At 42.5% G+C, this 14369-nt stretch overlaps 1 protein-coding gene across 2 annotated transcripts; it reads left to right on the forward strand.

The window, feature by feature from the left end:
* The first annotated feature begins 6521 nt into the window (after nucleotides 1–6521).
* LOC133137641 (sulfotransferase 2B1-like) lies at nucleotides 6522–14044 on the forward strand. 2 transcript variants are annotated; one of them, XM_061255989.1, is made up of 7 exons: nucleotides 6620–6749; nucleotides 9080–9610; nucleotides 10738–10946; nucleotides 11257–11383; nucleotides 11506–11600; nucleotides 12540–12720; nucleotides 13612–14044. In XM_061255989.1, exons 2-7 carry the CDS (start codon nucleotides 9526–9528, stop codon nucleotides 13725–13727), a joined length of 813 nt encoding a protein of 270 aa, XP_061111973.1. In that variant the 5' UTR covers nucleotides 6620–6749; nucleotides 9080–9525; the 3' UTR covers nucleotides 13728–14044. The 2 variants fall into 2 exon arrangements, with proteins under 2 accessions (XP_061111967.1, XP_061111973.1); XM_061255983.1 differs by lacking the exon at nucleotides 9080–9610 and having other exon boundaries at nucleotides 6522–6749.
* Nucleotides 14045–14369: the final 325 nt, after the last annotated feature.

The following is a 14369-nucleotide window of genomic DNA, read 5'->3' on the forward strand; positions in this document are numbered from 1 at the left end:
TAGAGAATTAATAAAAGTGGTGAAAGCACGCACCCTTGTGGGGAGCCAGTGGATAAGCAGACTTGGTCTGATAGGGTTTCATTTACCCTCACTCTCTGTGTCCTGGATCAAGGATCCAGCCCACCAGATTGTTGCTTAAGTTGAACTGTTCTAAAATTCTACTGATTAAAATGTGAGGTTGAATGGTATTAAAAGCACTAGAAAAATCCACAAATAAAAGTCTAGCATGAGACCCATTCCCTTCCAAGTGTTTAACCAGCAAGTTAAGCAAGGTCACTGTGGCATCCTCTACTCCTCTGTGTGGCCTATATGCAAACTGCATGGAGTCAAGTGCGTGCTCAGTTTCCTTTAAAACTTCTGACTTGACCAGTTTTTCAAAGACTTTCATTACGATGGATGTGAGGGCGACTGGTCTAAAATCATTAAGAATTTTGGGGCTACAAGTTTTGGGAACAGGGACTACCACCGCATCCTTCCAAATCTTAGGGACATGCTGCTCCTGTAATGACCTGTTAAAAATATAATGGAATACAGGGCTCAGTTGTCTCGCACAAGATTTAACTAGACGACCACAGATATTGTCAGGTCCATGGCTCTTGTTTATTCTTACAGAGAGGAAGGCCTGTTGTACATCATTTAGGTCTATGGCAAAGTGCTGGTTCTCCTCCAGTTTGTGACTCAGTTCTTGAATTTCCCTGCTAAAATCAAAAGTATCAAAACAATTATAAAAACAGTTAAGAGCATTAGCAAATTCAATATCAGAACTGAAACCGTCTAGTGTGGCCTGACGGCCGCTCTTTGAATCTCTAAGGCCTGCTATGCTTTTCATGCTTGACCAAGCTGAACCAAGGTTATTTGCGGCCATCTTATTTTCTAGTTCAGATTTATAATTTTGTTTCGCTCTTAAAATGTCCAATTTCAGTTCCTTGGTAGCTATGTGCAGGTCAGCGGCTACTCCCTGTTTAAAAGCAAGTCTTGATTTGGTCACCCAAGGTTTGTTATTGGGGTAAATCTTGACTCGTTTACAGGGAATAATCATATCCCTACAGAAGGCAGCATATGAGCATGTTACATCCACAAACTCATCTAAGTCATCACATGACTCCTTAAACAAGTCCTCGTCAGTGCACTCATAGCATTCCTGCAGGCGGAGGACAGCTTCATCAGTCCAAACCTTTATCTCCTTTGTTTGCACTTTCTCCCTTTTTAAAACAGTTGATATGTGGGCAGTAGATGCACGCAGTTGTGGTCAGACAATCCCAGTTGAGGAAGTGGGAATGATTTGTAGGCATCTTTTACTGACCCATAACAGAGATCTAATGTCTTATCCCGCCTGGTTGAACAGGAGACATATTGATAAAAGTTCCTTAGTGTCTTTTTAAGGGAGACATGATTAAAATCGCCCATTATGAAGTTTGGTGCCTCGGGTGAAATTGACTGCAACTTTTGCACTATGTCAAAGATAGTGCTAGAGGCAGAGGTGACATTTGCTTTAGGATGGATGTACACAATTGTCATGAAAAGCTGTGGAAACTCACGGGGCAGATAGAAAGGACGCAATGATACTGATAAAAGTTCGACGTCTGGCGTACAGATACGCTCTCTGACAGTCACAGAACAAGCGTTACAGTATCGTTTGTTGATATATATACATACTCCGCCTCCTTGAGTCTTCCTCGTCACCTCTGCCTGTCGGTCCAGACGAAACGGCGCTCTAAAACCGTCAATGGACAAGTCAGCGTCCAGGTCGAGCTCAGTGAGCCATGTCTCACTGAATGCCATGATGCAGCAGTTTTTATAGTCCTTCTGGAAACGGACATTTCCCTGTAGTTCGTCCACTTTGTTCCCTTTGACTGGACATTTCCCAGGATCACCGAGGGCAGGGGAATCCGGGCGAGCCTCTGTTTCCTCAGGCGTAGTCTGACTCCTCGCTTTCCCCGCTTCCTCCTCTTTGTTGCTCCAAGACCAGTACCATACCTTGCGGGTTTTCTCAAAATAAAGTCCGGTAGCTGCAGCGTGTTGTCTGTCACGCGAGCTAAACTCGCACAGTTCGATTGGAGCAACATATCCCTGGTGTATTGTGTCCTCTCACCGCTGTAGACAGCTGCGTTAACATCGCAGGCGAACCGTAGCAAGTGGAACAAAATCCACAAAGCGGCTGAATAAAACAAATCCATTTTCGGCTTAGAACTATGAGCACTTCACACGGTCACTTATAAAGTTTTTAAACACATAAAACAAGTGTAAAACACCACACGGAAAACGCCAAACTCTCTCTGCTGGTCGCAGCGTGCGCATCCGCCCCCCTCTCCACATTGAATGTGGCACTGGACCTAACTGTGCCATGAGAGCCATGTTTTAATCCAACAATTTACATGACAAGCGGTTTGTTGTAGCGACAGTAGTTTTTCACTCAGGCGTCTCTTGACCTAACCTGCCCCTTAGTCTGCCAAATTGAACTCTCTTTGATTCATTACTAGGCTACCTGTTAAGAGTAAGTGTTCACATGTGTCCTCAGTTGTTACAGAAGGATTGTGTCAGGCTGTACTGCTTTGTATGTAATTTCACTGGGGGTGCAGTATTATTCTTATGCCACTGTGAGGCGCTGAAGCGCTAAGTAAGGATGCATGCTTGCGTCATCACTTCTTCGTATGGGTAGATGATGTTCTCTCCACTCCCCCAGTCATGCGTTATCACAGTTAGTGAAGAAGTGTATGTCTACATGACGTGCAGGTGTTAAGACAATAAATACAGCCACGGGCTAAACAGTTCACGGTCTCCGTCAAGTGTTTTCCCTCCGAGTGCAACGCAGAAGAAGCTGCCATCCTTAACGCAACAGGTTATGGGCCCAGGAGTCATTCGGGAGGAACGTTTTGATGTTTATCGCCGTCAGAAAGTCGCAACGAACCGCGTGCTAACGGGATAGCAAGACAAGCTAACACCATGGACCATCGAGGAACAAGCAGGGTGCCTCGACTTATGTTCGACGGAGATGAGACTAAGTATGAACTGTGGGAGACCAAAGTGTTGGGACACCTTCACCTATTAGGGTTAAAGAATACGATTCTGAACGAACCCAGCGGTGAGGCTGAGGTAGCGGCCGACGCCAAGAAAAATGCTGATGCGTATGCTGAGACGATAACTTTTAGACGATAAAAGCCTCTCGCTAATTATGAGGGATGCGCCCGACAATGCAAGAGAAGCCCTTAAGATATTAAGGGGGTATTATGACGGGAAGGGAAAACCTCGGACAATCAACTTGTACACCATGTTGACATCGCTTCAGAAGACAAGCAGAGAAAGTGTCACGGACTATATCATAAGGGCAGAAACCGCCATCACAGCGCTACGGAACGCAGGTGAAACTTTAAGCGATGGCCTACTGGTAGCTATGGTCTTAAAAGGGCTGCCTGAGGGGTTTAGACCATTTGCAATACACGTGGCACATAATGATGATAAGATAACGTTTGCAGAGTTCAAAACAAAACTACGAAGTTTCGAAGACACTGAAAAATTAAGCACGGCAGAGTCAAGTGATAATGTGATGAAGACTGCAGCTAGATACGGACGGCGGCCCGCCAAGCAAAGTGCAGATGACAGGAACAATGAAGACGCAGATATGGTGTGTTTTAAGTGTGGCACAAAAGGCCACAGAGCGAGAACGGCGTCGCTCAACGCAAGGGAGATGCAGAAGTTTGCCTGGTTGACAGTGGAGGACGAGACATACCACAACGCTGAGAAAGGCGTTGTTTATACCGTCCTACCCCCAGGACATCTTCTCAGTGAAGGCAGCGACCACCAGCGGAGCCACGGTCGTCTTCAAACAGGGAAAAGACGTTTTGATACACAAAGACGGTACCAGATTCAACATTCATGTGCATAACAGGTTGTATTATTTGCACACTGAAGGTGAGAATAGGGACAAGTGCAACACTTGTCATGATATACAGACGTGGCATGAGATATTAGGCCACTGTAACTATGAAGATGTCTTAAAGTTGCAAAATGTGGTTGAAGGTATACAAATTAAGGGCAAGACAGATAGACCCGACCAAGAATGTGAGGTATGTATTCAGGGTAAATTTGCCCAAACCAGAAATAGAAACCCTGATAGAAGAGCAAAGGCTCCCTTACAAATGGTACACACGGACCTAGCCGGTCCGGTAGCTACAGAATCAATAGAAGGTTATAAATATGTGCAGTCATTCACTGATGACTGCTCAAGCGCAGTGTTTGTATATTTTCTAAAAACAAAAAGTGACACAGTACAGGCAACGGAAAAATTCTTAGCAGATACATTTCACTTCCCCGTATGGGGCTGTATCAGGTCTGACAACGGCACAGAGTTCACAAGCAGGGATTTCCAAACGCTGTTAAGGAAAAACGGGATTAGACATGAGACATCATCCCCGTATTCACCCCACCAGAACGGTACCGCTGAGAGGGCCTGGCGTACTCTTTTTGAGATGGGTAGGTGTATGCTAGTTGAAAGTCAGCTACCAAAACAGCTATGGAATTACGCAGTCCAAACGGCGGCCATAGTACGTAACAGATGCTTTAATAGGCGTACGGGGCAAACCCCTTACCTAATGCTGACTGATAAAAAGCCTAACTTATCTACAATGCAGAAGGTTGGGTCTGTATGTTACACATACAAACAAGACAAGGGAAAACTGGATTCAAGATGTGACCAGGGACGTTTTGTGGGTTATGACAAAAACAGCCCCGCGTATTTGGTCTATCACCCAGATACTGATAAAGTACAAAAGCACAGGCTAGTTTAGTTTGTGAGCAAGGTAACTGTGGAGAAACAGACACAGACACTTGAGCCAGACCAAAATGATCACTATGACAGTGTGATGCAGCCTAGGGCTAGCAGGATCACACAGGAGGTTAATGAGAGGACAAAGAATGCTCAAGAGCCAAGTGTACGAAGTCAAAGTGCACAAAGTGATAGTCCAGTAACTATGACTGACAACAGAAACCAAACACAACCAAATGTGACTAATGGTGAACCTGAGAGGGGGAGGTACCCGACTAGAGACAGGAGGAAACCGAGTCACTTACAGGACTTCGTAACTGATGACAGTGATAGTGATGGGATTCATACTACCATAGACTACTGCTATAGAGCAGTATGTGGCGTCCCACAGACATTTAAGGAGGCTATGACGTCAGCTGACTCCAAAGAGTCGGTAAAAGCCATGGATGAAGAAATCCAGTCGTTAAACGAAAACAACACGTTTACCCTGACAAATCTGCCAAAAGGCAAGAAGACAGTGGGGGGTAAATGGGTTTACTCTATCAAAAGTGATATCGAAGGAACAGACAAGTACAAATTTAAAATGAAAGATTTAGGCAGGCTAAAACACTTTCTGGGTATCGATTTCAATCAGTCTGATGGATGTGTAAAGATGTCACAGGAAAAGTATGTTAACAAGATACTGGAGCGGTTTAATATGCAAAACTGTAGACCCAGAGAAACACCCTGTGATCAGAAACTAGACTACACAGAGAATGCAGTAAAAATGGATGATGTCAGGATGTACAGAGAGGCGGTAGGCAGCCTTATATACCTGACCACATGTACAAGGCCAGATTTGAGCTTTGTGATAAGCAAACTATCACAATATTTTGCTGAGCCTACAGAGGAGCAGTGGATCACTGTGAAACACGTACTAAGGTACCTCAGAGGCACTACAGAAAGAGAGTTGTGTTTCAGAAGAAACGACAGTGAGAAGCTAGGTCTACTAGCCTACAGTGATGCCGACTGGGCAGCTGATACCACTGACAGGCGTAGTACCACAGGATACTGTGTAAGCCTCAGTAAGAACAGCTCTTTAGTCTCATGGAAGACTAGGAAACAGCCTACAGTAGCGCTCTCCACTTGTGAGGCAGAATACATGGCTCTGGCCTCAACCATACAAGAGTGTATATATCTAGAGCAGCTACTGGAAGGTATCGATGATTACAAATACACACAAACAATAGTGTATGAGGACAATCAGGGAACAATCGCCCTAGCCAAAAACCCTGTAAGTAGAGAGCGGTGTAAGCACGTGGACATAAAGTACCATTTCATAAGATCTAATGTGAATGAGGGGAAAGTAACTCTGGTGTATTGCTCTACTGAAGAGATGGTGGCAGATATAATGACTAAACCTGTAACTAAGTTGAAACTGAAGAAGTTTTCAGGAATCATTTTTGGAGTTTAAAATGTGTGAAGAGGTCCACATTTTTTTTTGTTTAATCTTTGAAGTACTGCAACCTGAGTACAAGTGTTCACATGTGTCCTCAGTTGTTACAGAAGGATTGTGTCAGGCTGTACTGTTTTGTATGTAATTTCACTGGGGGTGCAGTATTATTCTTATGCCACTGTGAGGCGCTGAAGCGCTAAGTAAGGATGCATGCTTGTGTCATCACTTCTTCTTCGTATGGGTAGATGATGTTCTCTCCACTCCCCAGTTAGTGAAGAAGTGTATGTCTACATGACGTGCAGGTGTTAAGACAATAAATACAGCCACGGGCTAAACAGTTCACCGTCTCCGTCAAGTGTTTTCCCTCCTAGTGCAACGCAGAAGAAGCTGCCATCCTTAACGCAACACTACCATTCGGCATGGGTGAAAGAAATTTACTCTTCGGTGGATTTTTTGTTCCGAAAATGACCCATTCTGCTGAGAGTCTGAAGTATGCTGTAGAATTTCAGGTTCACGACGATGACATTTTTGCCGTTACTTACCCAAAGTCCGGTAAGTAAACTTGTTAACTACTGACAAATTAACAGCTAGATAAATATGACCTTGACATAGCTAGGTTTACAATCTGGACACAAGACTCATGAAGGTTAGACTAAATAGTGAGATGCGGGTCTATGCAAAATATTTTCGAGGCTAGATTTGTAAGCTTTGTGCTTTGAAAATCATACTTGATTTAGTCATTTTTGGTGAGTATGGAGTGAGGTTTTCATGTGCCAATTCCCTGTGCTGCGTATGACCTAAATATGTTGAATTAGCCAATGTATTGGACCATGTAGTATCCTCTGAAGCTCTGTCCAGATCCAGCCAGTGTCTTCAGGTGCTGAGATCCCTCCTTAATTGTGCAGGTTACAGGCACTAACTGAAATACAAGAGCTGGGATTGGGAACATTGATCCCTAATAAAAGTACTCTGCAAGCTGCTTGTCAGGAATCGGGCAGAGAGAACCAAAGCAGACTCAGGGATTACGTGAAAAATGGCAGGGTTTTTTTTTTATATAAACAAGAGGCAGATCCAAAACGTAATACAGGGACAGGCAATGGTCATCGTCAAGGCAGACAGACACAGGGGTGATCAGAAGAGTTGTCAAAAAACAGGCAGAGTTCAAAAACCAAGACGACAGACTGTCGTTGCTCGGAAAGTGAATTTACCCTACAAGACAAGCGAACGTACAAAATCGAAATCCAAAAACACAGAGTCAAAACCAGGCAGAGGCCAAAAAAACAAAAAATCTAAAAAACAGCAGAACCATTACATTTTTGGCATTCGGCTGACACTCTTATCCAGAACAACGTACAGTTGATTAGACTAAGCAATTATTGGATGTAATTTTGCAACTCCAGCCAGTTTGATAGACAAACACTGCAACAGAGATATTGGGGCAATAACAGATTGTTCAATATTATACCAGGGCAAGGCCCTCTCAGGAGGAAGTGACCAGTGAACCAGGTGTCTTAGATTGAAAGCATAACAATAAAAAAAACATCCTAGGTAGTCCAAGGCCTCATTTCTCACCTGGTTTTTGTAGTTGTAAGGGTAATTTTCTTCATTGATTCTTTATTGACAATGCGTGTTAACATGAAGACAAATGAGTGACATGGCTCAGGCAGTAAGAGCAGTCCTCTGGCAGACTGAGGGTTGCCGGTTCGATCGCCCGTTGAACTCAATGTAGCGCCCCCTAGCGTGTCCGTCTATTAGTGTGGAGTGCGCTCCCCGAATTCCTATATAGCGAGAGATCTCTCTCTAGTGTTAATCAATGCTCTAATGAAATTACATAATTATTATTTACTTATTGACCTTTACACCTATTCACATTACACTAAGAATACCTACCATAGGCTTGTAACTTAATGCAAAGTTCCAATCAAGTGACTGCTAGATGAAATAATTCACTAAATGTAGGCTACTGTAAACCTTTTCACTATTAGCTTACTCTCAGTATCAAATAAGCTAACCACAGACAGGCAAATATCCAAGAGAATCAAGTTTAAACTATTTACTTGAAAAATATGTTATATACAAATATACACATGGAAATATAACAGATGCACACAAATGAATGGCTTGCTTTTCAGTACATTGGTGTTATACAAACTATAAACTTATGAATAGCAGTTCACCAGTGCTAGCTCTCCCGACTTGTCTCTTCTCGCTCTACTCGCTCTTCCTGCTTCCCCCCTGAACTCTCACCCGACGGCCTCACTCCAAGGAAGTTAATTTTAACTAACACATTTTTTAACGCATGTAAACAGTGTTTAAACATTTTTTAGATGATTAAAAACACGTTTTAAAAGTAAATAAACAAAATAATAATACAATGAGTTTAGGAAATACCCAAAATTCCCATAGGGCTACATCAAGTATAGCTATCATTGTTTTTACTGGGATCTGTTTCATCAGACGATGCTCACCTTTAAAATGTTAAAAAGGGCATTTTCCCTAACATAGTTTATTCAGGTGCAACCAGGGTCATATACCATTCCAAATAAATGTCTTTGTTATCCTATAAAACCATTTGAAATACGTAAGGGGAACCTCCAGTGGAAGGGATTGAATGAGGTAATTGAGTTTGGGCACACAATTCATTTTGATCATACTGACCTTCTGTTATGTATGTGATTTCATGTACTAGTTTTTGTGTTCAGTCATACCACCACTGTATGGTGGCGCCGCATCCATATTATTGGTTAATGTAAGACATGCGCTTTGATATGTAATAACAGTGACGTGCCTTGATGAGTTCAGTAAAGAGAGCTGCAACTCAAGTCAACAAGCAATATCTTGGTGTCCATTATTACAGTTAAGGTTGAATGTGTGTGTAATAGTGCCGTACCCAACAATTGGCGACGAGGATTTGAGTCAACGAACACTCGGCAAAGCTTGCCATTTCGTGCGTGGAGCCGGAGGAGAGAAACTTCGCGAGGGAGAAGAAGCACCTACTTCAACGAGAGTCGTGAGTGTTTCGTTGGGCACGCTAAGCGGATTGCTAACTTGGAGGAAGCTAGCTGATTGCAAACGCAAATAAATGACTGACGAAAGCCAAAACGAAACAGAAAACAAACGAATTATGGCAGGGGCAATTGGAAAATTGGACAGTTTTGATAGCTCAACAGAAGATTGGGAAACATACGTTGAAAGGCTGGAGCAATACTGTGTGGCAAACGACATTCCTTCAGACTGAAGGTAAAAAAAGTAGCAGTCCTACTGAGTGCAATGGGGGCAAAAACACACTCTCTGCACTCACTAACCTGCCGCTGATCTGAGCTGTAGAATGATAGCAGGTGCAGGGAAGACTGCAGACCCACTGAGCGGTGTTGGTGACTTTCCCAACGAAGCTGATGTCTGCTCAAAAGGTGGTAAGTTTGTCCCAATGTCTCCTCCTTTCCTTCTATCTCGAAGTATGGGACACACCCAAAGTCTCCAATATGGCAACAATGCACAAAAAAGACAGCTGATGTTGCCAAGAGGGTGTAGCTCACCTGCACCATTTCTTCATAGGTCATATAGAGGATTCTGCCTTCAATATCTGTCAACACCTTCCCAGCCATGGACTTTACCAGGTCTTTCAACTGGGGTGGGAATAGGGTACCCAAGTATCTAATACATTGCTTGGGCCATTGAAATGCTCCAGGTTGGAAGGCTGTGGAAGGGCTGTATGCTGTTAATGGGAGTGCTTCTGATTTGGACCAGTTCACCCTACAACCTGAAACTTTTGAAAATGAATCAATGATCCTAAGAAGGCTAGGTACTGATCTTCCAGGGTCGGAGACAAATAATAATATATTGTCTGCATATAGCACAAAATGAAGTAAGTTGAATAATACAACCCCTAATTCCAGCCTTAAGGGCCTCCCATGCTACATCAGTAGAAGAAACAGAGGACCAATTAGTCTCTAAATAAGCTTTCAGCTCTGTCCTTAACCACTCTGTTTTTGTTGGTTCCAGTAAAAGGAATGAATTAAGACCCAATCCGTAAGAATGCCTTCTTTCACAGTAAGGTAACAGATCTAAGCACACTTGGGCGCGATCGGAAACTATGATATTACCTATTGCACAGCCCACAGCGGAGGAAATAATTGATTTAGGAATAAGAAAAAATATATATCCTTGAATAAACTTTATGCACTGATGCAAAGAAGGTATAATCTCTCCCAGAAGGGTTCAGAATTCTCCAAATGTCCTCTAATCCCAGAGACTTGCTGACCCTCTGCAGTGTCAGGAAGGCGTTGGGTACCCTCCTCACAGCGGTATCCATTAATAGATTAATATCCCCCCCCTAGAATAATATCATAATTTCTGGCAGCTTGTAGCTTCCTTTCAAGATCCACAAAAAATGTCTGATAATTATTATTATTATTATCACACTTCAAATTATCTTATATTATTGTCATAATACTAACAATTATTTAGAACATTTGATGAAGATGAAAAATTTTAATGGGGGGTTCAAGTCAATGACGAATCGCAATGTCTCTCTGCTCAGGCACAACTTGGATTCAAGAGATTCTGCCCCTGATTCTAAATGGCGGGGACGTGACACCAGTACAGACCATCCCAAGCTGGGATCGAGTTCCCTGGCTGGGGCCGACCCGCACTGCCCTGGTTCTGGGCGACCGCCCCCCTCCTCGGGCTATGGTCTCCCACATGCCCTACCACTGCATGCCCCGCTCTTTCTATACCTCCAAGGCCAAGGTAGGACCTCCTTGCTATTACTATTTAGTTTGTGTCATTCTGTTAGGTGGAAGGAAGTTTGGTTGATTGGTTGATCTAATCCGCCTCAGCATGCCTGGATGTTGATTTGAACTATGATAGCCTTGCTGGAAAATGGAGGGCCCTGTGTCATAGAAGCCCTCAATACTCAATAATTGTGCTGTAATTGTGCAATAATGGTGTGACTTGCGGTTGGGATAATGTGAGACATTTTCATGGGCCCCAAAATCCCGGGGGGGGGATTGCTACATGTGGTTCACTCCTCATCCTATTTTTCTTTTACATTCTTTAGGTGATCTACGTCACCCGGAACCCCAAAGACACTGCCGTTTCATCCTTTCATTTCCACGGGATGGCCAGCTTCCTTGATGATCCTGGAACCTTTGACCAGTTCCTGGACAAATTTCTCTCCGGACAGGGTGAGGGAAGGGACCCGTGGTGGGCAGAGAATAGGTGTTGGCAGGTGGATGCATAGATTTGTGGTGATGCTTGCTATTCTTCTGGTTAACATAGTAAAGTTCCTCTGTTTGTGTTTGTGCAGTAGTGTTTGGCAAGTGGACAGATCATGTGAAAAGCTGGAGAAACACAGATATTGAAGGCAGAATCCTCTATCTGACCTATGAAGAAATGGTGCAGGTGAGCTACACCCTCTTGGCAACATCAGCTGTCTTTTTTGTGCATTGTTGCCATATTGGAGACTTTGGGTGTGTCCCATATTTCGAGATAGGGGAAGAAGATGAGTGGAGGAAAGGAGGAGACATTTTTCAGAGCATTGTGACGCACCCATTGTTGTTTATTTGCCTTGGGACAAACTTACCACCTTTTGAGCAGACTTACCAATCAACTTCCTTGGGAAAGTCACCAACACTGCTCAGTGGGTCTGCAGTCTTCCCTGCACCTGCTATCATTCTACAGCTCAGATCAGCAGCAGGTTAGTGAGTGCAGAGAGAAGCAACAGTCTACTGTCCACCAGTGAAATCAATATTTTCAGGAAAAAATTGTAACATAAAAATATTTAGAATGTGATTATTAATATTAGTATATGTAAACTAGAATATGACATCATTTACTGACTTCAAAATAAAAATGTAAAAATGAGAGCAGCATTTTTTTCTTTTTTTTTAAATATTCATTTTCCAAAAGATTTAATTTTACAGAGACATTTTTGGATTTAATTTATGAAAGTAACATATTACTGTGAGCAATTTACTACATTTTACCTAAAAACTTGATCAAGGCTGTCTGAGATCAGAAGCAAGGAGCCAACCACAGTCTGCAGAAGAACTGTGGCAAGTTCTCGAACATGCTTGGAACAACCTCCCTGCTGATTGAAAGTGATGCAGTTTTAACACCGAAGGGTGGTCACAAAAAATATTGGTTTGAGTTTTTAACTATTCTGCCAAATTACTAAAGTCTAATGTAAAATGTATAGTACATTTATTGAATTATTTTTGGAAGAATCTTATCTGTACAGAATGTTATACAGGTGCCTAAGACTTTTGCACAGTACTGTATATATTATTAATCAACTTAGGAACTGCTCGACCAGGACTGACCACAGCTGTTTTCCTCCAGGACCTGAGGGCAGCCGTGCTTAGGATGGCTCAGTTCCTGGGCCGAGAGCTGAGTCCTGACGTCCTGGAGAAGGTGGCCAATCACTGCCATTTTAACAACATGAAGACCAACATCATGTCCAACTACTCCCTGGTGCCACAGGACATCATGGACAGCAGCAAGTCTCCGTTCTTGCGGAAAGGTACAGACAAGCAATAATGGACAGAGGGTTTTCAACATTCCTTCCAATCTCGCAGTTCTTACTTCCTGCTTCTCTTGGTAGTTAAATGTTGTAAAGCACTATTCTTACTAACTACTACTAATCTAAATATTGTACAGTACTAATCCGATTAATACACTTACTGTCTGTCTAACTAACTAACTGTCACTTGTATTGGGTAGTTAGAAATATTCACATAACTAATTCACTAACGCAATCTCTTAGTGTTTTTCTGCACCGTTCTATAACTCCGTCTCCCTATGCTATCCCTGATTACTCGTTTAGTTTCAGCGAAGTGTTCGCACCTGTCTCTGACTATCACTACGTCTTCAATCTATGCAAATGTCTACTCGCTAATCCGGAGCCGTATGTTTGACATGTTTGGTGTGCATCCAGTTTTCGTCGATTGTCACCTTCCCTCATGTATTTAAACCTCAGTCTCCGTTTCACCCATTGTCAGAAAGTTGATCATTTATAGAGCCAAATTCTTTGTACGCCTATATATTGAGATTCCTGAAGACACCCCTTTGACTTTGATTTTTCAGCTTGCCTTGCCCTCTTGTTTTGTTTGCCCATCTGCTTTCCTGCTTTAATGGATTTTTCACCTTTTTGCCTGTTTACTCGACTATTCTTTTGCTTTCGGTTTTTGGCATTGATCTCTTGGCTTATAACAACGTTTTTGGATTATCCCCTGGTCTGCGTCTGGGTCCTCAGTGGCGTACATAACAAAGGGAGGTGGGCACAGACCATCAGCTCACACAGAGCCATATTACTGACATAAACACAGTCATAATTACAAACTGAATAAAATAACATGCCACTTGTCTTTCCCCATATACCAGTGCTAGTGTTTCTCTTTTGTTGGTCTTGCAGGAACCACAGGAGACTGGAGAAACCATTTCAATGCTGAACAGGAAGCCAGGTTCTCTGCCATTATAAAAAAAGAGATGGAAGGAACCAGTTTTCCATTTCCATGGGATGACGAGTGACAGAGTATAATAAAACTTTAGGAGCTCCTCATCTCACACAGCTGAGATTTCAGAAACAAAGAAGTTAGAAAACATTAGTAAAACACCAGTGCTCGCAAATGATGTATATGGCAATCATTCGCCTTGTGTTTCGTAATGAAGCAAAAAAAATACATTCAAAGTTGATGACAATGTCACCAAAAAATAAGCATTATACATTGTTTTTTCCAAGCTATGTCTAGACAGCTTTCCAAAAAGGACATTTGGAGACTTCAAAAGGACCACCTCCCCCTTCTCACCATCCCCCTACAGCTCACTCTTAACCTCTGTCTCCTTGTTCTCTCAGGTCAAGAATATTGTAAATAAATAAAAATTAAAAAGTAAAATAATACCATGTTGTATTGAGGTCCATTTATTGAAGGTTTTGTAAAAATACCCAACCCCCATCAATAATTCAAACACATTCCACAATTTCACATACTATATATTATTCAAAAGCAAGCTTTTATTTTTGCTTGTTCCTATTCATGTTTTGTTTTTTAACCCCTAACAAACTATACAACTTTGGAAACATAATAATGTAATTACCTCAAAGGTGTCTCAGTCATCAGCTCAATATACCATAAACCTAGCCGGCTGCATGGTGATAGAACTTATTCATTA

Source organism: Conger conger, chromosome 1 (genome assembly GCF_963514075.1).
Source record: "Conger conger chromosome 1, fConCon1.1, whole genome shotgun sequence".
Classification (NCBI taxonomy): Eukaryota; Metazoa; Chordata; class Actinopteri; order Anguilliformes; family Congridae; genus Conger; species Conger conger.